This window comes from Sciurus vulgaris (genome assembly GCF_902686455.1).
Source record: "Sciurus vulgaris genome assembly, chromosome: X".
Classification (NCBI taxonomy): Eukaryota; Metazoa; Chordata; class Mammalia; order Rodentia; family Sciuridae; genus Sciurus; species Sciurus vulgaris.
Window position 1 is genome coordinate 16,722,120 of NC_136471.1, and position 26,130 is coordinate 16,748,249.

The 26,130-nt window shown below is 40.0% G+C and overlaps 1 protein-coding gene across 2 annotated transcripts; it reads left to right on the top strand.

The window, feature by feature from the left end:
- The first annotated feature begins 15,809 nt into the window (after positions 1-15,809).
- On the top strand, positions 15,810-25,126 carry RBMX (RNA binding motif protein X-linked). 2 transcript variants are annotated; one of them, XM_079123992.1, is made up of 11 exons: positions 15,810-15,964; positions 17,070-17,199; positions 17,392-17,498; positions 18,583-18,754; positions 19,263-19,415; positions 19,683-19,797; positions 20,104-20,229; positions 20,322-20,404; positions 21,039-22,280; positions 23,152-23,237; positions 23,777-25,126. In XM_079123992.1, exons 2-9 carry the CDS (start codon positions 17,091-17,093, stop codon positions 21,347-21,349), a joined length of 1,176 nt encoding a protein of 391 aa, XP_078980118.1. In that variant the 5' UTR covers positions 15,810-15,964; positions 17,070-17,090; the 3' UTR covers positions 21,350-22,280; positions 23,152-23,237; positions 23,777-25,126. The 2 variants fall into 2 exon arrangements, with proteins under 2 accessions (XP_078980118.1, XP_078980119.1); XM_079123993.1 differs by having other exon boundaries at positions 17,073-17,199.
- Positions 25,127-26,130: the final 1,004 nt, after the last annotated feature.

Below are 26,130 nucleotides of genomic sequence, written 5' to 3' on the forward strand. Positions count from 1 at the left end.
TGCTAGCAAAGCAATAAACCTTCTTTTTCCTTTTTCTCGAAATCGTGTCCTCATTATTGGATTGGCATCAGGGACAAGGAACTAGCTTTTGACAATAAATTTGGCACCTCACTCAGATGGGACCTTAGAGCAGCCCTTGCTCCAGCTTTCTTGGGTAGGTCTGGCCCTCCAAGTGACTACCACTTCCACACTGAGGATACAAGGTGGCTGGTGAGTTTGTTGACAGCTGACCACTGGAGAAATTGGGAGACAGTATGAGTTTGCTCAGATTGAACCAGAGGAGCTATTCCTGTGAGTAAAGGGAGGGACTGAGGGACTGAACCAGCAGCAGCCAAAGCTCTTTTTGCTTCAGGGAACTTCTGCCTTCTCTCCATGAACAGTGTAGGTTTCTCCATCAGTTGCTCTACTTTGAGAAAAAGGAAACTGAACTCAGGAAAGTCATGAAACCCTTGGCAATTTGTTAAGTCCCCCAGTGTGCACACCAAGACCCTTGATTCCATACACCTAGTTCCTCTTTGTGGGAATATCTGGTCCCTCTTTCTGGGGACATCTGGCTCCAGTGGTATAGGAGTCACAGTTAAGTGGGCCTCGATAACCTAGGGATATGTACTCCCTTCTGATCTGTTCTAAGTTCTCATCTAAGTTTGTTGGCCATGGGCCTGGGAATTCCCTCTGTTGTCTGTTTTGTTTGTAACTGCTACTGCCCCTTCTAAGATATGGCCAGTACTATATTGGTTCTATGGGTAGTCTCTCAGGAATGGTCTTGGCTGGTCAATTTAAAGGTTCCCATCTGTCGGCCAAGGTTTTGGGGCCTCCTCTCTGGTTTTCTCTCTCCATGTTTCTTTTTTGTACAATCTTGCAATTGGAGTTGGTCTGTCAGAGGTAATGTGAGTTGAAGAAAGGGCCACCTATAAGTCTGTCTAAGATAATTTTTTTACTCTAATGATCTGACTTTTAAATAGCTTTCTAGATTATTGCATAATCTTGCAGTTGGAGATGGTCTGTTAAAGGTAAAATAAGTGGAAGTAATTTGTACATGCAGGTCCATCTGTTTTAAAGGTTTCTGTATGTCAGTCCTGGTTTTGGTGATCATGTCTTTTCTGTTTTTTTTTTTTTTTTTTTTTTTTTTGGGGGGGGGTATCTGTTACTGGCCCTTTAAGACAAGGTCCATGCTGCATTGATCTTAGCAGAGAGATCTTGGCGGAATGGGCCACCTATAGGGATAAGCCTAAGAGAAAGAGGGTTTACTGTAAAACAATCTGGTCTTTAAATGGTTTTTCTGGATTATTAGACAATCTTGACATTGAAGTTGGTCTTTCAGGGGTTAAGTATATGAAAGAGGTTCTGTATGTACAGGCATTTATGCACTTGCATGATAAGGGGTCGGAACAGTCAGGAACTAAGTTGAAAGCGCTAAAAGGCACTGCCTCTGGTATGCAGGGTACCAGAAGAAAGGGTTAAAAAGATTTAAGTAGATGCTCCCAGAAATATTTCTCAGCCTGGCCTCAGGCAACTGCAGATCACCTCACTGTGGGTCAAGAACACCAGCCCTAAACTGGGGGATAAAAATCCAGCCAAGCTGTCTGAGCTATAAAAAAAAAAAAAAAAAAAAAAAAAAAAAAAAAAAAAAAAAAACATGGCCAAAGAGAACCTGGTCTCTGCCCTGCCTTTCAGCCTCTTTTGCTCCTGGGGGTTGGAGGCTGCTGGCCACAAAGGATGTGGCAGTAGGTTTCAGTGTTGTCAGTTTATGACCTGGAGACCAGAGTAGTCTCCCTTTTAAGATCTGACAGGAGACCCCATTTAGCCAGGCAATATCCATTACTGGGGCAAAGCAATTCTTGCTATAACACTATCTCATCCAACTAAATGCCGGGGGAGAGTAGCAGGATAAATAACTGCACCCAGAAAAGAGAAAGACAGAAACTATGGCTGGCCTGTGTTTTGTAGGCAGGCTCCGCAAAGGGACCTTCAAGGAAGCCTAAAGAAATGTCATCCCAGGGGACAGATCAGACACCCTGGCATATACAAAAACTGTCTTAATCTCTTCTATCCCATGTGGCATTGAAGGGGTTGAAGCACAGGATATTTCTGAGCCTGACCTGTCTCCCTTATCATTATCACAATGCCATCAACTTTGATTTCCCCACTGTCAATTGTACCCAGTGGCTCCTTTTGGGCCTTTTTCTTAAACTGGGCATATTGATATGCAATGGAGGAGGACCCTTCCATCATTTTCTTAAAAAGGGCCCTTCTTTTCCCTGATATTCTCCTTCCTCATCTCTCCTCCCTAATCTTATTTTCTCTGAACCACCTCTTAAATGTACCCTGTTCCTGCCAATGGGTAGAATCACAGCCTTTGGGACAGGTGTCCCCTATGTTTCTCCTTTGTTAGCAAAGCAATAAACCTTCTTTTTCCTTTTTCTCAAAACCATGTCCTTGTTATTGGATTGGCATTGGGGACAAGGACCAAGCTTTCGGCAAAAGTACTGGCACTTCTTAATCTTTGAGATCTCCACTGCAGCTTTGGCTTTCTCCTCACATCTATTGAAGAGTAGGTCTGCAGGAACTCTGACCCTGGAGCACTTTTTCTGGCCTCCTGGACCTTGCTTTGAAATCTTGGTGGAAGCTTCCATGACCCCCTAATTCCAACATCCTGTAGTCCAGCAGAACCAGCACCATGCAGTTGATGCCAAGGTGTGCCACCATCTCGAGCAGCAGTCAAACCTCCAGGGACCTTGATTGTGTCACACTCTGAGTACCTTGGCACTGAGCATGGTAAAACAACTTCCCCGGCACAAGCAGGGTACCCCACTGGTCTCCTCTCAAAGGAATTTTTACTTTTACACCTCTGAGCCTGAGATGGGTATGGCCTTGCCAATTTCTGATATACCTTCAAGCCATCTTTCTTATTGTCTCTGGGCAAAGTCCTTATCATTTCTTTAGTGGCTGTAATGTCTAACAACCACACATTCCTCAGCCCCAGTTTTATTCAGCTTTCACGTCAAATTGCAAGATATGCAAAACTTTCTGCCCTGCTTTCTATTTCTGATTATCACAATAAATTTGACTAAAACCTGCCAGCAATATCCAGGCCACCTACCGAAGTCTGTGCTGTCTTGAAATTTCCTCCACCAATTTATCAGTCTATCACCTTTCAATTCAGCCTCACATGAAGTCTCAGAACACAGGAAAAATGCAAACAACTTCTTAGCCAGAATGTAACATAAATGGCCTCTATTCCAATTTCCAATAGAGTCCACTTCCTCCTCTGAGACCTCATGAGCATAGTGTTTACCATGCACAGTCCTATTAACATTCTGGTGTTCTGAGCTCCTATCAGAATCACCCATTAAGTTCTACTTACAACAGTATAAAGCTTTTCCAGTTTTCATCTCTAAACTTTTCAAAATTCTTCCCATAAATTCAAAAAAGCTCTAAAATCTTCTGAACCACATGATCAGATTAGTCACAGAAATGACCCCATTTCTCAGTACCAATTTCTGTTTTAACCAACTTTTTGTTGCTGTGACCAAAAGACCTGACAAGAACAATTAGAGGAGGAAAAGTTTATTTGGTTGCTCAGTTTCAGAGGTCTCATCCAAAGACAGCCAGCTCCATTCCTCAGGCTTGAGGTAAGGTTGAATATCATGGCAGAAGACTGTGGCAGAGGGAAGCAGGTCCAGTAATCACAACAGTAAGGGGGGTGGGGTGGAGAGAAAGAGACTCCATTAGCCAGGGACAAAATATAAACCTCAATGGCAGGCCCCCAGGGACCCACCTCCTCTAGCCACAACCTAATAGCCAACAGTTACCACTCAGTTAATCCCTATCAGGGGATTAATTCACTGATTGGGTTAAGGCTCTCATAACCCAATCATTTCTCCTCTATTGTCTTCTTGCATTGTCTTACTCATGAGCTTTTGGGAGACACTTGACATCTAAACCATAACACCTGGGTACAATCCTTAGTACTACAAACAAACAATCAAAACTATGCAGAAATATATGTTATATATAGGAAACATGATGTATAGAATGAACTATTTAATTATTTTAACAGATTATTTTATTAAATGTGTTTATCATAATTTATTTGGCCATTCTTCTGTTTGGTTAAGTAGTTTAAATTTTAAATTTTCCCTAGTAACTAACAACTGTGCAAAAAAAAAAAAAAAAAAAAAAGGAAAAGAAAAAAAAAGCTACCTTATACGTCTCATACACACTACCCTGGGCCTGTTGACAGTTCTTCTGCGGGGTAGACAACAAGAATTCTATGCTCATCTAAAATTTGGATGACATTACTCCACTTTTTACATTTTAATATATACTATTAAACTGCCCTCCCAAATGGCTGTTCTAATTTTCCCAGCAGCGTGTGAGACACTGACTGCCCATTTCCTCATACCCTTGACAACTTTGTTCCTTTGTCTGATTTTATTTTGGTAAGAATACTTAACATGAGTTTGATTTCCTAGGTAGATTTTTAAGTTCACAAGACAGTATTAATGTTGCACAGATGATCTCTAAAATTTGTTCATTTTGCATCATTTAATTTTTATAGACATTGATTAGCAATTCCCTATTTCCTCCTTCCCCCAGCTCCTGGCAACCACAAGTTTTATTTGCTTCTATAAGTGCTATCAGCACTATCATTTGAATAAGTGTCTCTCAAAGGCCCACTTTTGAAAGGTTTGGTCTTTAACCTATGGCACTATTGGGATGGGGTGGAACCTTTAAGAGGCAGGACTAGTAGGAATTCTTTCTTTCATTGAGGATATGCCCTTGAAGGGGATGGTGTTAGTCAGCTTTTCATCAAAATGGCAAAATACCTGAGAAAATTGATTAAGGGGAGGAAAGATTTATTTTAGCCCATGATGTCAGAGATTCCAGTCCATGGTCAGTTGGCCAAGTTGCTTTTAGGTCTGTGGTGAGGCAGTATATCATGGCTGAAGAGTGTGGCCAAGGAAAGGTATTCTCCTCATGGTGCCCAGAAAGGTGGGAGGGAGGAGAGAGGGAGGGAGGGAGGGAAGGAGAGAGGGAGGGAGAAAGAGAGAGAGAGAGAGAGATGCTTCCACCACTTCCCAGTGGTGTCACTAACTTGGGACCAAGATTTTAACACTTGGACCTTTGGGGACATTCCAGATCCAAAGTGCAACAGTGGTATTGAGACCCCAGCCCCTTATCATCCTCTTTTTTGTGTCCCGGACATGAGGTGAATGTTTTTCACCACCCCGACAACATGACTCTTCTATGATGTGCTGGCTTGCCATAAGCATAAAGCAACAGAGTCAACTGACAAAACTCTGAAACCATGTGCCAAAATAAATCTTTTCTCCTTAAAAGTTGATTGTCTCAAATATTTGTTACAGTAATAGAAAGCTAACACAATGCATTTGACTATTTCAGATACTTAATACATGTATAGTCATGCAGTATTTATCCACTTGTAACTTGCTTATGTCTCTTAGAATAATGTTCTCAACATTCACCATGTTGTTGCATACTGCAGAATTTTCTTCTTTTAAGGATGAATAATATTCTATTTTGTACATATACCATATTTTCTTTATCCATGTCTCTATTCATGGATGTTGAGGTTGTTTCTCCATCTTAACCTTTGTGAGTAGTGCTATAATGAATATGGGAGTAATATATCTCTGAGATCTTGACTTCAATACTGTGGACTAGATAGGGAGTTGAATCATATGACAGTCTTATTTTTTTGACTTTCTGAACAACTCTTTTAAGATGATTGGTTGTGGAGGAGAGGAAAGTATCATATGGTAGCTAGAAGATGAAAGGGTTTTGTATCTGAGGAACATTTGAACATGTTTTAATGTGCAAGAGAAGGTTCCAATTGAGAAGGAGTGGTTGAATATATAGAAGGGAAAAAAGGACATTAATGACATAAAATTTCCAAGAAGACAAGGAAGGAGGATAGGCTTAAATGAGAGGAGGCATTGTTTTTCTATTGTGGTGCTTATCTAGCTTAATTATGCATTAGAATCCCCCTGGAGGGATGTTAGCCCCTTCCCTCATCTTATTCCAAATTTTGTGATTCTGTAAGTCTGGAGGTGTAGGTGGTGCTTATGCTACAATTCCAGTGCACTAACTATACTTTGAGAACCACCATTATATATAGCAGGAGAAAAAGCAATGTGTTATGGTTTGGATATTGTGTCAATGCAGGAATGTTCAGAGGTAAATGATTAGCTGATGAGATTTGTACCCTAATTCGTGGATTAATTTATTTGATGGATTAATAATTTGAAAGGACTACTAAACTGGGTAGTAACTGTGGGCAGGTGGGGCACAGCTAGAGGATATAGGTCACTGAGGGCATGCCCTTGGAGATTATATCTTGTTCCCTTGGCTCCTTCTCTCTTTCTGCTTCCTGGTTGCCATGAGGTGAGCAGTTTTTCTCTTCCCTGCCCTTCTGCCATAACGTTCCACCTCACCTCTGGCTCAGAGCAATGGAGTCAGCTGATTATGAACTGAACTTCTAAAAGCCTGAGTCAAAATAGCGTCTCCTCCTCTAAGTTGTTCTTGCCAGGTGTTTTGGTCACATCAACTAAAAACAGACTAACAGATGGGTACAAAGATGAATAGATATGTATGTGTGGTAACCAGAATATGAAGGCTCTCCTACCAATGGCTTCTATTTTCCCTGTAAAATAGAAGTTGAGGTCAATTATTTAAAGGGTGAGTGCAGGGAGGACATGCTGCTGCAGTAGGAAGTGAGAGAAAAGTAGAGATTTTTCTTTTATGATTGTGGAATTGGGAGAGTGGATTGACCAAAGACAGGTAGTAGAACTCTTGGGCAATATGGGAATCTCATGTGAGATCTGTGTTCATGAATTTTGTAATAAACTCAATCTGCCCAATTGTCTGACTTTTTTCACTAAACATAGATAAAGTGAATAACTGACTTCAGTTAAGATGGAGGTTTTGCCACCCCACTGTCCCAAAAAGATAACCAGTAGCTCATGCCAGGAACTTGGTGTCACTTTTGATTTCTCCTTCTTTCCCCACAATCAATCCATTACTGATATTGATAGCTAACATTTAATATAGTACTTACTATATTCCAGGAAATGTTCTAAATGCACTGTGAATACCAACTTATTTAATCCTCACATGCCCTCTAAGCACTATTATTATCCTCATTTTGTAATGAGGAGACTGAAGCACAGATAAATTATGAACTTGCCCAAGCTCAGCCAGTTAAGAATTGGCAGAGCTAGGCTTTAAGCCAGGCATGTGAGACCAGAGTTCATGTTCTTTGTTAGGTTATTCTGCATTGTTTCAATTTCCTAAATGTACTTCTGATCTATCTACTTTTCTCTACTTCTGTGACCACTGTCCTAGTCTGATTCATATCATATCTCACTCAGAATACTACCTTAAATACACAAATTAGCCTAAGTTATTCTTCTGGATTAAAGCCCTTCAATGACCTCCCATTGTTCCTAGAATAAACCCCCAAACTCCTCGGGGTGGCTTACAAGATCCTAGATGATGAGGCACCTTCCTAACTCTCCAACTTGATCACCTATCACCGTTTTCCCTTGATTACTAATGTCCAGTCATAGTTGGTTCATTTAAGTTTTCAAATACATCAAATTCTTTTCCTCAGCGGGGCCTTTGTGCATGCTATTGCTACTGTCTATAATATTCTTCCCACAGTTCTTCCCGTGGGTGATTACTTTTCATCCTTGAACCCTGAACTCTCATGTCGCTTCCTTAGAGAGCTCATCTCTGACTAAAGTGTCCTCCCCTAACACACATCAATTTATTATTCTCTATTATTGCAACTCATTTTCTTCATAACCGTTTTCATTTTTTTTTCATTTAATTTCTTTCAACAGTACTCCACTAGACCATAAGCTTCACGAGAGCAGAGACTAAGTTCATTTTATTCATTAACAATTATATATTGGTCCTTACTATAGTGACTAACACATATTAGGTGCTCAATAAATATTTGTCAAGGAAATGAGTTAATGAATTTAAAGCAATCAAGTGATAATACCAAGTGGGACATTAAATATGCAAGTTGGGGATCTCAATGAATTTGGGGGGCATAGAAACATAAATCTGAGGGCTGGGGGTATAGTTCAGTGGTAGGTCACATTCGTTGCATCCGTGAAACCCTGGTTTCAATCCTCAGGATGGCAGAAAGAAGAAATAAAGCGAGAGAGGAGAAGGAAGGTGAGAGGCTAGAAGCATCGCAACACTTGATCTCAAATTATATGACACAGCTATAGTAACAAAAAGAGCATGGTATTAGCATAAAAACAGATATGAAGATTAATGAAATAAACTAGAAGAAACAGAGACAAATCTTCATAGAGGCAATCATTATGATCCTTGACAAAAGTGCCAAAAACAAATGTTGGAGAAAAGATAGGCTTTTAAACAAATAGTGCTGGGAAAACTGGGTAGCCCTATGTAAAAGAATGAAACTAGATCCCTATCTTTTGCCCTGCACAAAAATCAACTCAAAGTGAATTAAAGACCTAGGTATTACACCAGAAACAGTGAAACTAATAGAAGAAAACACAGGGTCCACTCTCCATCATATTGATGCAGGCACCAACTTCCTTAATAAGATACCTAAAGCTCAACAAATAAAACCAAGAATCAATTAGTGGGATGGTATTAAATTTAAAAACTTCTGCACTGCAAAGGAAATCATTAAGAACCTCAAGAGAGCCAGGTGTAGTGACACATGCCTGTAATACTAGTGGCTTGGCATTCTGAGGCAATAGGATCACAAGTTCAAAGCCATCCTCAACATCTTAGCAAAGCCCTAAGCGACTTAGTGAGACACTGTCTCAAAATTTAAAAAAAGGATTGGTGATGTGGCTCAATGTTTCAGCGTTCCTCAGTTTAATCCACAGCACCCACAAAAAAAAAAAAAAAAAATCCTTGGAGAGACTATAGAATGAAAGAAAAATTTCACCAGCTACTCTTCTGACAGGGGATTAATATCCAGAATATATAAAAACCTCGAATACCACCACCAAAACAAAAACACAATAACTCACTCAATAAATGGGCAAAAGATCTAAATAAATATTTCTCAAAAGAAGAAATGCAAGTGATCAAGAAATATATGAAAAAATGTTCAACATTTTTGGCGATCCAGAAGCAACAAATTGAAACTACATTGAGATTTCATCTCATCCCAGTTAGAATGGCAATCTTAAAGATTCCAAAAATAAACCAGCTGGGTGTGGTGTCCACCTGCAGTCCCAGTGACTTGGAAGGCTGAGGCAGGAGGATCGCCAAGTTTGAGACCAGCCTTAGCAACTTCACAAGGCCCTAAGCGACTTAGCAAGACTCTGTCTCAAAAAATAAAAATAAGGGCTGGGGATGAGGCTCAGTGGTTAAGTGTCCCTAGGTTTAATCCCCAGTAATAACAACAACGACAATGAAAAGAATACCAAAAAAAAAAAAAAAAAAAATTGTTCGAGAGTATATGGGGGAAATGGTACACTTATACACTGTTGATGGGACTGCAGATAAGTATAACCACCTTGGGAAGCAGTATAGTGATTCTTCAGAAGACTAGGAATGGAACCACAACATGACCCCAGTTGTTATGGTTCAGATATGTGGTGTCCCCCTAAAAGCTCAGGGGTGAGACAATGCAAGAAGGTTTAGGGGTGAAATGACTGGGTTTAAAGAGCCTTAACTCAATAGTTAATTAATCATCTGATAGGGATTAGCTAGGAAGTAGCAGCAGGCAGGTAGAGTGTGGCTGGAGGAGATAGGTCATGTGTCTTTGGAGTTTATAACTTTTCCCTGATGAGTGGAGCCCTCTCTCTGCTTCCCAGTTGCCATGTTCTGAGCTGCTTTCTTATTCAACACCCTTCTACCATGATGTTCTGCTTCACCTTGGGCCCAGAGCAATGGAGTCGGCCATCTATGGACAGAGACCTGTGAAACAGTGAACCCCAATAGACACTTCCTCCTCTAAAATTGTTTTTGTCAGGACTTCTGGTCACAGCCCCACAAAAACTGACTAAAACACCAGCTATCCCACTTCTTGGTATCCATCCAAAAGAATTAACATCAGCATACTATAGTGACACATGCATATCAATGTTTATAGCAGCACAATTCACAATAGCCACATTATGAAACCAGCCTAGGTGACTGTCAAGAGATGAATGGATAAAGAAAAGGTGGTTTATATACACAATGGAGTTCTACTCAGTCATAAAGAAGAACAAAATAACGTCATTTGCAGGTAAATGGAAGGAACTGAAGAATATGCTAAATGAAATAAGCCAGATTCAGAAAATCAGTGGTTGAATGTTTTCTCTTATATGCAGAAGCTAGAGAGAGAAAAGAAATAAAAAGGGAAATAAAAAGGGAGATCTCTGGAAAACAGAAGAGAGATCAGTAGAGTAGAAGCAGATGGGGGAAAATGTGGGGGGAAGAACTGCAGAGTGAAGTTGACCGAATTATGCTGGATGCATGCAAAAATATATCAAAACACATTTCACATTTATATATAACTATAGTGCATCAATGAAAAATAAATAGGGGCTGAATTTGTAGCTCAATGATAAAGTGTTTGCCTAGTACATGTGAGGCACTGGGTTTGATTCTCAGAGCCACATAAAAAATTAAGATATTGTGTCCATCTACTACTAAAAATATTTATAAATAAATAAATAAATGAATAAATAGAAGGAAGACCAGTAGAGTAGAGGAAGGGGAATAGGGGAAGGAGGAGGGCAGGGAAAGGGGAAGTACAGGGGAATGAAATTAAGCAAACAATATGTATTTATGTATATATCATAATGAACTCCCCTGTCATGTCTAACTATAATGCACTAATAAAACTATTAGATAGGGGCTGGGGTTGTGGCTCAATGGTAGAGTGTTTGCCTAGCACATGTGAGGCACTGGGTTTGATCCTCAGCACCACATAAAAATAAATAAATAAAGGTATTGTACCCATCTAAAACTAAAAAAAAAAAAATTTGAAACATTAGAGAGAGAAAAGAGTAAAGAAAGATCTGAGAATCAGAGGGATATTGATTGTGGTGAGCACCCTGAAAATGTATGGGATTACCTAAAGAGTAAGGATAGACTAAAAAGGCAACAAGATCTAGCAACAAAGCTAGAGAAATTCTAGTATTTAAAATTCACTAAAAAACTGGGCATGGTGGCACCCACCTGTAATCCCAGCCACTCAGGAGGCTGAGGCAGGAGGATCACAAGTTCAACGTCAGCCTGGACAATTTAGCAAAACCCTGTCTCAAAATAAAAATTTAAAAAAGGGCTGGAGATGTGGCTCAGTGCTACAACACTCCTGAATTTAATCTCCAGTGCTGAGAAAAAAATCCACTAAAAAACAAGAAACCATCAAAGCAGTTTGAGAATGAATGGATGCTATTGCATATAGTCAAATGAATCAGTCTTCTTTCATATGATCTAGATTTTATGTCGAAAATCCTTTTTGGCTCTATTTCTAAAATGTATTTTGAAAAACAAAACAAAAGAAAATATTTGGAATACAGCAACCCTCTCACCACCTCCACCACCTCTTGATTCAAGGACCTCTTGAAAGAGTTTCCTAACTAATCTCCCTCCTTTTGCCCTTGTTCCCCATAGTGCAGTCTCAATATAGTAGTTAATGTGATCTTGTCACAATGAAAGCAAAACATGTCGTTCCTCTGCTCCAGATCCTCCAATGGCTCCAAAGGCTTTACCATGGCCAACAAGAACCTAAATGAACCAGGTATGGTGGTGCATGTCTGTCATCACAGCTATTCAGGAGGCTTAGGCACCAGGATCTCAAGCTTAAGGCCAGACTGGGCAACTTAGCAAGACCCTGTCTCAAAATTTTAAAAAAAATGTAAATAGCAAGGGATGCAGCTTAGTGGTAGAATGTCCCTGGGTTCAATCCCTAACACTGGAATAAAAAAACAGAAAAGAAATCTTTGAACTGAACTAAAAAATATTGTATTACCTGGGCATGGTGGTGCACACATGTAATCTCAGTGACTTGGGAGGTTGAGGTAAGAGGATAATAGATTCAAAGCCAGCTTCAGCAACTTAGCAAGGCCCTAAGCAACTTAGCAAGACCCTGTATCAAAAGAAAAAAATAAAAGGGTGGGGGATGTGGCTCAGTGGTTAAGTGCTTTTAGGTTTAATCCCCAGTACAAGGAAAAAAGAAATTTCACTAATTTGCCAGGGCTGACCTTGAACTTGGTCCTTTAAAGGGCCTGATCCAGCTGGGCAGGTGGCACATGCCTATGATCCCAGTGGCTCCAGAGGCTGAGGCAGGAGGATCGAGTTGAAAGGCAGCCTCAGCAACTTAGTGAGGCCCTAAGCAACTTGGTGAAACCCTGTCTCAAAATAAAAAATAAAAAGGGCTGGGAATGTGACTCAGTGCTAGAGCATCCCTGGGTTCATCCCCCACTACCTAAATAAATAAATACAGTTTCTTAAAAATAAAAAGAACTGAGCATATAGTTCAGTGGTGAATTGCCCCTGGGTTCAATTGCCAGTATAGCAAGAAAAACATGAGTCTTTATTCCTTGCTTGTTCTAACTAAGTAGGCTATCTTCTGGACAGTGGCTACATAAAGTGGCTTGGAAAGTGTCCCAGTCTTTAATCACATACAATTCTTCTCTCCCATGCTCCTTGCTGCTCCACACAAGATAACAGACTATTCAAGAACAGGAGGCAGGGCTTTTTCTGCAATTAGGAGAACAGGTGTAACTATAGGACCTTTCATAATGCCCTTGGTCTAAAAATGCAAGCCTGATAGGAGAGCTTAAATTTATTCATCCCAGAGTGATCCCTAGTTTGATGACTGAAAAGTTATTTATTTATTTATTCATTCATTTGCTTATTTTGCAGTGCCAGGAATTAAACTCAGGGTTTCATGTATGCTAGGCAAGTGCTCTCTACCATTGAGTTACATCCCCAGTTATTTTATTAATTTTTATCTCAAGATAGGGTCTCACTAAGTTGCCTAGGATGGCCTTGAACTTGCTGTCATTCTGCCTCAGCCTCCTGAGTAGCTGGGATTAAAGGTGTGTGCCATCATGCCTGGCTGTAAGATTATTTCTTAATTTAACTAGTTGAAGCTTTTATAACTGTGAAGATTTTTTTTTCCTTAGGAAAAAATGTGAGCCCCCTCTAGGTAATTTGGAATTAAAGCAAGGCCACCAGTATTCATTAAATACTTACTATGCCCCCATGTCATGCTAAGTGCAAGGGGGGATAAAAGCTTGCAAGTCAGTTCAGCTAACATTTATCACTGGTTTTATTCCAAGGTTACCTTGTGGTGAAATAATACTGCTTAATTCAGTCTATCAATTACTGAAATATTATCTGGAGAGAAACACTAAGCCAAAGAAAACATTATAGTGTAAAGAAAACCTAACTACATTTAATGACAATCCAAAGGAGTAAATTGGAAAAAAGAGGCAAAGTGAGCTCATGTGGTGGTGTATGCCTGTAATTCCAGAGACTCAGGAGGCTGAGGCAGGCGAATTGTGAGTTCAAAGCCAGCCTCAGCAACTTAGCAAGGCCCTGAGCAATTCGATGAGACCCTGTCTCTAAATAAAATCTAAAACGGACTGAGGATGTGGCTCAGTGGTTAAGCAACTTTGGGTTCAATCCCTGGTTTAAAAAAATAAAATAAAAAAGGAAAAATCTAGAAGATCCATTAGAAGGATGGGGTTCAGAGATAACTTTTGGGCAGTGTGAGACCTGCTGATCTGACTGTCCATTGACCAAAGTCCCTCACACTCAGCATGCCCATGTCTCTCTCCTCTCTCTTGGATTATGGCAGCAATACCCTCCTATTTCAGCTTCGTGTTTCCTGTTCCTCCCTCCCCTAATACAGTCTCCAGACTTTGGCCATAGTAATCTTATTAAAGTGAAATCTGATTACCTTGCTCCACCTCTTAAAATGGTTGCTCACTCCATTGCTCTCTGGATGTAGTCAGTAATCTCTATGCCTTCTCTCTGTCTTCCATTCTATGCATATGGCCCTTGTAGAATTCCCTCCAACCCCTTCCTCTCTCTTTTGGTACTTGGAAGTACTGCTGTCCTGTCCCTCCCCCACTCCATCCAGCGTGCACTGTCTCCTTCCCTCACATTGCTGGCTACTAACTTGCACAGGCCAGAGATACCTGCTCCACAGGGTTGCACATTTCCTTGTTCTTATTTTGCTTTTCAGTGCTGGGCATGGAACCCAGGGCAAGTGCTGTACCACTGAGCTACAGTGCCAGCTTGACATTTCCTTCTTGAGACCCAGGAAGACAGGGACGTCCATTGAGGAACCAGTTCCATCTGGACTAAGACACTTTTGTAAGGGCCCTCATGATTTAATCACCTCCCAAAGGTGCCACCTCCTGATACTATCACCTTGGGGCTTAACATTTCAACAAAGGAATTTGGGACACAAATATTCATACCATAACACCCTCTCATTCATTAGCAAATTCTGTCCACGCTACCTGCCATAGGCATCTAGCAACTATTCCTTTCTCCCCATGTCCACTACCATCACCTTAACGCAAGTCACCATCCTCTCTCATCTTCTCCCACAGTTCTATTAGCATCCCTGCTTCTACACTTACCCTACTATGATAATTTAGTGGACTCATAGGGTCCTGCCCACCTTAGTTCCCTCATATCATGTCCCTTGGATTCCCATCACCTTGGTCCTCTTTTTTCCCCTTGATACACGCCTAGCTCTTTCCCTCTACTCAGTGTTCTTTTCCAGAAAGCCTTTTCCCCCAGCTCTTCCCAAGGTTTCTTCTCTACCTTTAGCTCTGACCTCCAAAGTCACCTCTTCAGATAGACCTTCTCTGATGTCTTAATCTAATTTCGTCTCCCTAATATTGTTCACTGAAGTATCTAGTTTACTTCCTCCCTGGTACTAATCACAATATGCAATTATTCTGTTTGTTGTTGCATTTTAAATTAAATTTAGAAAATCACTTTTGTAACTCCCCCCACCAGTAGTAGCATGGGCAGAATCTTTGAGTTAAATTTGAATTTCAGATGAACAACAAATTTTTTTTGTACAAGATATTTTGGACATATACTAAAAAAAGCGCTCGTTATCTGACATTCAAACTTAACCGGGTGTCCTGTACTTTTATTTGCTATATCTGGCAGCCTTACCGTGACAGAAGTGCCTTGGCCCTTGTCTCACTTGTTCTGGGTTGTATCCTCACGGCCTAGCCCAGCACTTTCCATTTAGTTAGGTGTTGAGTAATTACTATATAAGAATAAACTATCTGCATGCCGTTCTCTAGGTTTTTATTTTTTCCTCACCTGGCATTTGTTAGAATTTCTCCCATTCACGAAAGATTCTTGTCCAGGATAATTTTGGCCAACATTGTATTACCTAAACTTCTTTGTTTCCCATTTCTGCAAAATTGCCATAGGAGTATCTGCCTTTATCGCGTTGTTTTTAGAATTAAAAAAAGAGTTAATGCAAAAGTACAAAGGAAAGTTTTTCACCGTGTTCGGTTCACCAGGCCGCTCAACAAAATTTACTTCTTTATTAAATGAAGTCTGTGCACCATTTTAGCAGAAAGCAAAAACGCGCCTTTGAGGAGAATGGGTGGGGGTAGGGAAAACGGTTAGAAACGGGCGCCGGCCAGAAGACCTAGGGCCTGGGGAAATGGGAGGAGCGAAGAGTGAATGACATGGAATACAGCCAATGAAGATACTGAGAACCGCTCCCCCTCCCTTCGCGCTTCAAATTCTAAGCTTCGTTTCCATCCGGGTTCTTCAGCCTCGTTCCCGGGTAGTATAAAGTTTGCTGTCTCCTTTGTTCGCCCTCGTTGCGCAGTAGTCCTAGCGGCTTCTCCGTTCTGTTCCCGGATCCAGCAGCTGTCACTCGTGCTGAGCTGCTTGAAAGGCCTTGTCGGCGAGCTCGTAGGAGCTTGAGACCGTCACCATCCCTCCGGTACGTGTCTCCTTTCCTTGGTTCGTTGTTTCGTACGTTCTTGCCACGTTAGAACTTGGGATTATCTCCCTGGAGATGGGGGTGGCGGGCGCCATTTTAAGACACCCAAAGGTGCCGACCTATTTAAATAAAGCCGGGGGGTGGGTCAAAGAAAAACACATTAGGGGGTCCGTTTCATTGTATGTGTCTCCTGAAAGTTTGGCCGTTGCCTGAGGGAGCGGGGGCGGGGGCGGAGGCGGAGGTCGGGGTTTTGTAGCCTGAGCCGGACGCGGAGCGACCGCGCCACCGCGGTACCTGCATTGGGATGGCGCTGACGCTAACGATGGCATGTGGACTTCCATGCAGCCTCCTTGTGCATTGGTAGCCCTGGAGAGGAAGCCCTTGGAATTTTCCCAGCCACTATTGATGGTAAAAGTTAGTTCCCCGATCAGTGTCGGTTGCTCTGGGCTGAATCCAAGTGTCGCCATTTTGTGTTTTCCACGCGGTTTTTAATGACTAGTCTTAATTAGGTTCCCTCGCAATCGAAGTGTTGAGAGTTACAGTGTGCGCTTCTCCGTTCCGTTATTTAATATGAAATGATGTTGACACTTTTCCTTTATTTTTTTCTTAGGCAGTAACCTTTTCGGCGGGTGGGGGCTGGTGGTGATGAGGCAGAACTTGGCACAAACTTCAGATTTCTGCTTACTAATGAGAGAACGGAGAGCCCGTGATGAGGGCTTGATGTTAAAGTTGTGCCACCTGGCCAGTGACCTTGAACTAGCCAGTAGTCTTAAAATCCATCACTGGGAGAGGGGTGTGATTGAGTCTGTAAAAGGCGACAGACCTAGGATTAAAAGTAAAATTGGCTTTTTCAAATGTTAAGTAGCTGTTAATTCGTTAAAAACAGCCAAGGAAGATTAGGGGAAAGGTGAACTTTAGGTTGGTCCTAAATGTAAATTTGCTCTATTACTAAACTACTTAAATTGACTTCCAACTGTGTTTGAAGCTTATCGTTGTCTTTAGTCATTAATGAATAAAGGTTTTAGTAAAACAAGACAAAGCACAATTAAAGGTGTCCCATGAACTTGGGGAACTTCTCCAGGGAGGTAATACTATTCTTTTTCAGCAGACTCATCAGGGGGGAAAAATGGTTGAAGCAGATCGCCCAGGAAAGCTCTTCATTGGTGGGCTGAACACGGAAACGAATGAGAAAGCCCTTGAAGCAGTATTTGGCAAATATGGACGAATAGTGGAAGGTGAGTTATGTGGAAGTGCATTCGGGAGTATTATAATTAAAAGATAAGCTGTGATGAATTTTATTACATTGATCATCTGACATGATAATGTGTTTTTGTCCTCTAAGAAGTTCTGAGCTTTCTCTTCACATAGTTAGTTACTTTCACTATTTGATTCAAACTAGTGACACTATTTTTAAAACTTTGTTAAAGTGCTCTTGATGAAAGATCGTGAAACCAACAAATCAAGAGGATTTGCTTTTGTCACCTTTGAAAGTCCAGCAGATGCTAAGGATGCAGCCAGAGACATGAATGGAAAGGTGAGATTGCACAGTGAATACCATGTTTCTTAGTGCATAAAATAGCATGTGCAATCACAAGTCTGGTTCAGGGAAGCTTTTGAGTTTTTTTGGCTTTAAATATTGACCTCTCCCAGACCTCACCAAGGCTACTTGTAGTACTCATCTGAAATATACCTTGGGGTGTTTTTTTTCTTGTGGTGCCAGGCATGCCAGACAAGTGCTCTACCACTGAGCCACATCCTCAACTGAAGCATATTATGAAATTCCAGAGTTAAATGTTATAGACAAAGTTCTGGGTTATACCTCCCCCCCTACCCTGGGATTGGACCAAAGGCCTTGTGCATGCTAGGCAAGTGCTCTACCTTTGAGTTATATCCCCAACCCGGGATTATACTCTTAACAAGTGTTCCTCAGTTCAGCCTAGTATGTAGTGTTACAGATAAGCATTGTATTTTATCTTGAGATCCCTAAACTACAGCTTGATAGCCTGGCTTGGCTTTTGCATTGTTTTTGGTAGTGGGTACTGGGGATTGAACCCAGGGGTGCTTTACCACTGAGCCACATCCCCAGCTCTTTTTATATTTTATTTTGAGACAGGGCCTCACTGAGTTGCTCAGGGCCTTGCTAAATTGCTGAGGCTGACTTTGAACTCAATCCACTTGCCTCAGCCTCCTGAGCTGCTGGGATTATGACATGAGCCATGGCTCTTTTTTATTTTTTGAGATGGGGGTCTCACTAAGTTGCTGAGTCAACCTAGAGATGCTGGGATTATAGGTATGTGCCACTGCACCTAGTCTGCTTATTAGTTTTGAAAACAAGCTGATATACCTACCTAGCATTGTTGTAAATTTTACCCAGTGCACTGTGTTCACCTTATGCTTTGGTTCATATATGTGTATTCTTAACAACTGTGGGTAGACGTTTTAAGTAGAAAAGTCATTTTTAGAATTACTACTTCTAGCATTTTACTTATGTTAATTTTGCTCATCAGTTAGTCTTATCGCTATTGAAGGACCCGTTGGTGTCAACAGTATGTAGTGGATCTGTAAGTTCTTTTTAAATCATGATTCAATTTAACCATTTTGATTTTTGTTGTTCAAAGTCCTTAGATGGAAAAGCCATCAAGGTGGAACAAGCCACCAAACCATCATTTGAAAGTGGTAGACGTGGCCCACCTCCACCTCCAAGAAGCAGAGGCCCTCCCAGAGGTCTTAGAGGAGGAAGAGGAGGAAGCGGAGGAACTAGGGGACCTCCCTCACGTGGAGGGCATATGGGTAATGATTTATTTAGGTGGATCTTTGACTTGGTGCAGAAATTAGGAACTGCAAACTCATACCAGTATATATTTTAAGCCCTTGTTGAAAGACTCCAGCCTTTGAAATTAAGAACATATGCTCGCCTCTTGAAGACTTAAAAGGAAAACATGGAAGGTATCCTAAGTTAAACGAATATTGATTTAAATAATAGACCATATACTACTACTTAGCTCAGTAGTTAATTCTGTAAGAAAATATTTGAAGAATTTTTTTCAAAATTGATTCAATACATTGAGCATATGAAAGCAAAACAATTGCATTTTCTTTGAAATAACTTTAAGACTGACTACCCTTCATTTTCCCAGTCTACATGACTTCATGTTTGATCTTGTGCAATTGAAAACCTAAAAGTTAGACCATCAAACAAAAAACATAGAAGGTGGTAGTATCAAAGCATAGAATTCTTAGTGGTTTTTTGTTTGTTTGTTTCTTGTGTTAATATATTTTTTTCTCCTTTCTAACATAGATGATGGTGGCTATTCCATGCATTTTAACATGAGTTCTTCCAGGGGGCCTCTTCCAGTAAAAAGAGGACCACCACCAAGAAGTGGGGGTCCTCCTCCTAAAAGGTCAGCCCCTTCAGGACCAGTTCGCAGCAGCAGCGGAATGGGAGGAAGAGGTGAATATTGCATGCATAGTAATCTGTGCTATCACCATAGCACTAATTAAGGAAGTAATTCTTAAAAATGATCCTTAAGACTCACTTGGGAATTCCAGGTGATGTAGTAACATGCAGTTAATGAGTACTTAAAAGATGTAAATAACATTTTTGATCTGTGTATATATTATCATGTTTAAGTCACTACTTTTCATTGCTTGAATATAGTAAGTTTATATTTTATTTAATCTTTGTCTACATTTTAAAAAATTACTATTTTTTCCTAAGCTCCTGTATCACGTGGAAGAGATAGTTATGGAGGCCCACCTCGAAGGGAACCCCTGCCTTCTCGTAGAGATGTTTATTTATCCCCAAGAGATGATGGATATTCTACTAAAGACAGGTAACAGAAAAGTGCAGCTTTTTCATTAAGATTAAAGGAGAGCTCATCAAAAGCATAAAACAAAGGCGGGGCATGGTGGCTCATGCCTGTAATCCTAGCCACTTGGGAGGCTGAGGCAGGAAGATCCCAGATTCAAAGCCAACCTAAGCAAAAGCGAGGCACTAAGCAACTCAGTGAGACCCTGTCTCTAAATAAAATACAAAATAGGACTGGGGGTGTGTCTCAGTTGTCCAGTGCCCCTAAGTTCAATCCCCAGGAACCCCTCCTCCTAAAAATGCGTAAACCAAATTACTTTTGTTTCTATAGCTATTCAAGCAGAGATTACCCAAGTTCTCGTGACACAAGAGATTATGCACCACCTCCAAGAGATTATACTTACCGTGATTATGGTCATTCCAGTTCACGTGATGACTATCCATCAAGAGGCTATAGGTAAGTGACATTGCTTCCATGGTTCAAGTATAAATATTGTATTGTAAAAGTTGGTGTTCTGGGACTCACAGGTTTTTCTCTTTTTAATTTAGTGATAGAGATGGATATGGTCGGGATCGTGATTATTCAGATCATCCAAGTGGAGGTTCCTACAGAGATTCATATGAGAGTTATGGTAAGATACTGTTAAGAGTCTTGAGTATCAGCAGCTTGAGTTTTTAGGTTCATGAGCCAGTTTAATAGGCTGCGTGGTGCTTGCTTTTAAAGGGACGTTTGCTTGCTTTTTTTAAAGGGTTAACTATCAGCTGGGCTTTTCCTAGTTTTGTGAGGGGCTTTTGTTCTTTCCTAAGTTGTTTTTTCTTTTGAGGCTGTTCGCTTGCTTTGGAGGGGATTTTGCTTGCTTAAATTGGCAGCCTTATGTGTTTTCCCCCAACAGTGAAAATACAATTTAAAAATTTTATTAACAAGATCAAATGTTTACCATTGCAATATGAAGGAAACTCTACAGTTCAAAATTGCAACTTATCACTGGAAAGTGGCTGAGTGTCTACTATAAAATAACAAGCTGTCTGGAATATCCTCTTGAAAAATACACACCGTCTTCAGTCTTTTCAAACAAACATTAAAATCAATCCATTTCCGTATCTCAGCAGATGAGCAAATCCTTGTTATGGCCAGCAATGGTAGAGTTTAAAACCTCCCAGTTGAGAAAGTAAACTTTTAATACAAGAATTCTGTAAATTCAGATTTAAATGTTGTATATATACAATTTATAGTGTTGCCATATTACCTGACCATTGACCCTGCAGGTAACTCACGTAGTGCTCCACCTACACGAGGGCCCCCGCCATCTTATGGTGGAAGCAGTCGCTATGATGATTACAGCAGCTCACGTGACGGATATGGTGGAAGTCGAGACAGTTACTCAAGCAGCCGAAGTGATCTCTACTCAAGTGGTCGTGATCGGGTTGGCAGACAAGAACGAGGGCTTCCCCCTTCTATGGAAAGGGGGTACCCTCCTCCACGTGATTCCTACAGCAGTTCAAGCCGCGGAGCACCAAGAGGTGGTGGCCGTGGAGGAAGCCGATCTGATAGAGGGGGAGGCAGAAGCAGATACTAGAAACAAACAAAACTTTGGACCAAAATTCCCCGTTCAAAGAAACAAACAAAAAGTGGAAACCATTCTGTCATAACTACCCAAGGACTACTAAAAGGAAAAATTGTGTTACCTTTTTTAAATTTCCTGTTAAGTTCCCCTTCATAATTTTTTATGTTCTTGTGAGGGAAAAAAAGTAAAACATGTTTAATTTCATTTGATTTTGAGTTGCTTTCAACAAGCAAATGTTAAATGTGTAAGACTTGTTGTACTAGTGTTGTAATTTTCTAAGTAAAAGTGTCCCTAAAGGCCACTTCCTATCCAGTTTTTCCCAGTAAATGAGGCAAGCAATTCTAAGATCTTCCACAAACATCTAGCCATCTAGATGTCCATTGATCTCCACTGAGAGATGAATCGTTCTGCCTATACAAAGAAGCTAGCTATTAGAGGGTGGTCGGGGTATGCTACTCTTAGGATTTCAGGGTGTCTTCCAACTGAAATCTCAATGTTCTCAGTATGCAAAACCTGAGATCAGATATCTATGTAAGGAAAGTGCTATTCACCCAGTAAACCCCCTTCCCCCCAAAAAAACCAAATGGATAATGCTGGCCATATTTTGCCTTTCTGACATTTCCTTGGGAATCTGCAAGAACCTCCCTTTTCCCCTCCCCCAATAAGACCATTTAAGTGTGTGTTAAACAACTACAGAATACTAAATAAAAAGTTTGGCCAAAACCAACCATGAAGCTGCAAACGATGCTTGCTCTTACTGTTTCAAATTTTTGCAACTCTGTAGTGTCTCACTTTTAAAGGAACAGCTTGATTGCAAAGGAGAAAATAGATAAGCAATGAAGTTATCTCCAACTTCCTAAAGGCTTATGACTTCTAAAAAGTGAATCTATCAGCATTCCACATCAGATTTAAAGCACCAAATGCCTGTGAAACAGCAAAGATGGTAAGCAAAGCAAACTAGTTTTTCCGTCTAAGTCGAAATTGAACACTTACCTTCCTCATAGTACAGTGAAACTGTACCTCATGGCAATGGAAATGCCTTCTAGATTTTAAAAAACCTTTTGGAAAAGCAAATGTTCAATAGCATTTTAGAAGTCCTCCAAATTCAACACATGGATTTTTTTTTAAAGCATGTATGACACTTAAAGGCCTTAATACAGCTTTTTACCAATACCAATCTGGGGCTTGGGAGGGGGTATTTTTTAAAGTATTTTTGATGAAGACCTTTAAACATGCTTCATATGTTTTTAACATTTTTTTTCAAATTAGTCTTAGTCAATATAAGAAATGGCTTAGTTTTGGGGTCCCCTCTCTTACCCCTGTAAGCCATTGCAAACTTGACCTTTAGTTGGATGCCTGACTTGTTTTTAGTTCTATGAAACTACACGTTATGGAGAAAATCTATTGCAAGTGGTCTTTAAAAAGCAAAACCTGAGGCAGCATGACCCAGGTCCAGCCATGAAGTTGAAAAAGATGCTCTTGAATATAGTAAACTTGAAGACCTCCAACTAAAAATCCTTATACTGCACTTATTCCTTCAAATAAATGTTTTGTCCGTTCAACTTATGGATTTAACGTGGCAGTGCACCATTGGAACAGAATGAGAATCCATAAGCCATGCAACTTAACCATTTAAGCCATTCCAGTCCATCCCAAGCCAGTGAATCTTCCACCACTTAAGAGAAGTAGTAGAACATGAATTACATTAAACTGCAAGTCTGAACTTGCCTTTCTGGAAAGAGGGCAGTTATAGGCAAGTTTTAAAGAGTTTCCTTAAGAGAGATAACTAGTTTTCATCTGTTTAATTTTTGCAGGTTGAGGACTTATGGTCATTGTGGTCATGGAGTGCTGATTTATTCACAGTAGATAAAGCTGGCAGCAAGAGAAATCAAATGCTAAGGTAAGTTTTGAAAGTACTGGCCTTTCAAGGTTTAAATACTGCATGTAGCTTTGCCACTGTCTAGCTGTGGTATTGGTAAGATTTTTTTCTGATCTCATTTCATTTGCAAAAGGGGATAATCATACAACTCTTGTAAATGAGGTAGAGATTGTTTAATAATCTGTCATCTGGCACATCATTTTGAATGTAGAGGAAAGAGGCTATATAGGTATGTTTCAGTAATATACTAGTCATGCAATGTTCTTGGCTGTTCTGAACCAATTGCAAATCTCTTCATATGCAAGAGTTCTCTTGGCAGGAGCTGTGTATACCAGCAATACTTTGGTATATGAGCCGACTTCTTACATGAAGTTTGGGTTTGCTCCAGTGAATTTTCTCAGTGCTTTCTTATTTGTACAGACAAAACACACATTGACTAAATGGAGAGTTATTGATGATGAGAAAAAAGAATGTATTTAAGAGTGGTGGGGGGAGTGGGGTCCTATGCAGTATAAAACAAATGCCTTCCCTTGTAACTTGATTCCATGCTTTTTTTACAGAGTTGTTGAAGCAGAAGAATGCTGATTGTCGATCAGTCACAGCAGTCGCATAAGCAGTGCTCATCAGAATTGGTTTGGTGCAGGCAATAGGTTTTTGTCTTCAAGGGTTCTTATGGATCTGAGGAAGGCATTAGTGTTGGTTAACACTCTTAACCAGGGAGTGGTAGTTACTTAAAATTGACCAAATGGAGAAAGGGAAACAAAGAAATTGGCAAGTGGAGGAGGTACTCAGAAAGTTCTTGAGGCTATTTATATAGAGTTTATAGCTTTGGCTTTCATTTTGTTTAGCTGAAGCAACTCTGCAATTTAGAACTAAGTATCACTGGATATCAGAAAGTTGAGTTAAGGGCTGAGGATGTAGCTCAGTGGTAGAGCACCTGCCTAGCATGCCTGAATGCCCTGGGTTCATCCCCAGTACTGCAAAAGAAAAGAAGGAAAAAAAAGAAAAGTTGAATCATGATAGGCATTAAGTGATAACTCGTAACTCTCTTTCCAGTAGTGTCTTGATTTTCAGCAAGTGAAACTTATTTTGGCATTAGCTTATCAGGTTCAGTTTTACATCAAAACTAAAGCAAGGAGTAACATGGGGAAAATGAAAGTAACAACTGGAAACATTGCTAGAATGGTGGAAAGCACACTTGAAACTGGAAACAAATTGGCCACTTGGTTATTGTATCGTTTTATAAGCTTACTTTACCCACAGCTCCCAATCTTGGAAACAAATCGTGATAAAACCAGTTTATTGCTTTGGAGACTAGAGCCAATAATTTAAATACTAATGTTCTCAAAACAGAGTTGTTGGGTTAGAGGAAGCAGCTCAACTTCTGAGAATTTTTGCATGGTATAATACTATCTCGTTTAACATCTGTGATTCAGGAAAATAAAATTTAACCCTCATTGGTCACATTCCTAACTCATAGACCATGAGGATACTGACCAATTAATTAAGTAGTTGCACTTGAATAGCTGTCTTAGCTCAAGTCTTCCATAATCAAATTACTTGAGTTGGTGCTTCTGTGAGGACCTTTTGGCTCTTGAGATTTTATTTAGATTTCTTGGAGATAGTGTAGAATAGACTAATTGTAGTATGAATACTAAATTCAAAGTAAGGAGTATGCTTAAATGATCAGACACTTTTTTAACAAACAACTTAAAAGACCCAGAAGGCTTAGTTTTTCCATTGGTAAAGAGTTGGTCTTGATTCATCTTGCTTTATATTGGTTGTAAAAGAAACGGAATGATAAAATGTTTTCCTTGTTTGACTGGTAGTTGAACATAGAACTTAGGTATTATAGATCATTTTCACTTTTTGGAATGTTTTGTATTGAGACAATAAAACTTTAACGTGCATCTTTTTTGTGGCAATTGTTTTTTTTTTTTTTTTTTTTTTAACCTTTTTGAAATTAGAAATTATTTAGGCTTTGAAGTGTTTTTCTTTAAAAAAAAAAAAAAAAAAAGTCCCTCTTCATTCACATTAGCTATGATGTACTTCCAGCACTTGATAAGTTGTAAGGGGATGTAAGACACTGAGTTGGCCAGCTTCTGTGACGAGGTGTTTTTATTGGGGAGTGAATTTAGACATACTTCAAGGTAATTCATACAGTGAGGCAATTCAGATGATTTCATTTAGTTTTTACCCCCAAAATTTAGTGGGAGCAATCATACCTAAGATTAAGAGACTTGACATACCAAAAATCAGTTCTTTTACCTCTGTTTTACTTGAATATCATGAGGGGAAAAGGTTTTATCAGTGAGTCCAAACACTCTAGACCAAAGTTTTAGTGATGCTGTTGACCCAGAGGTACTTTACCACTGAGCTACATTTTCAATCTTTAATTGTCCAGGCTGACCTTGAATTTGTAATCTGTGACTTTGGGAAGCTGAGGCAAGATCACAGGTGTGCACCACCATACCCAGTTTATTAAATACACATTTGGCTAATGGATGTTGGGACCTAAAACAGTCACATTTGTGTTATAAAGCTACTTGAATAACAGCTCCAAGTAAAGAGCATGGGGTTTATACCAGTTTCAGAAAAAAAGCTTATTCATCCCATCAGCTCTTTACAAAGCTTCTATTGATGCATTCAGTATTTATGGATTTCAAGATAAAATTTAACTCATGTCCCATCATCCCCTTTATGGAACATCTGAAGAACTTAATTGACCAACAAATATACCACTTAGGGTGACTTTGAAATAAGGTTTTTTTGTGTGTACTGGGGATTGAACCTAGGAATTTGCTCATGCTAGGCAATAGTCCTATTTTGAGAAGAGGTGAATGATTAGTGATTATGTAATGTTAATGAGCTCTAGATTATTATTTTGAACCTATTTTAATGCCTGTTGATTTCA

Bases quoted from the DNA above. Each gene is read 5' to 3' on its own strand.
- RBMX (XM_079123992.1), top strand. From the start codon at position 17,091: ATGGTTGAAGCAGATCGCCCAGGAAAGCTCTTCATTGGTGGGCTGAAC. The intron at 19,798-20,103 runs GTAACAGAAAAG...TTGTTTCTATAG, and splicing joins GGATATTCTACTAAAGACAG to CTATTCAAGCAGAGATTACC. The intron at 20,230-20,321 runs GTAAGTGACATT...TTTTTAATTTAG, and splicing joins TATCCATCAAGAGGCTATAG to TGATAGAGATGGATATGGTC.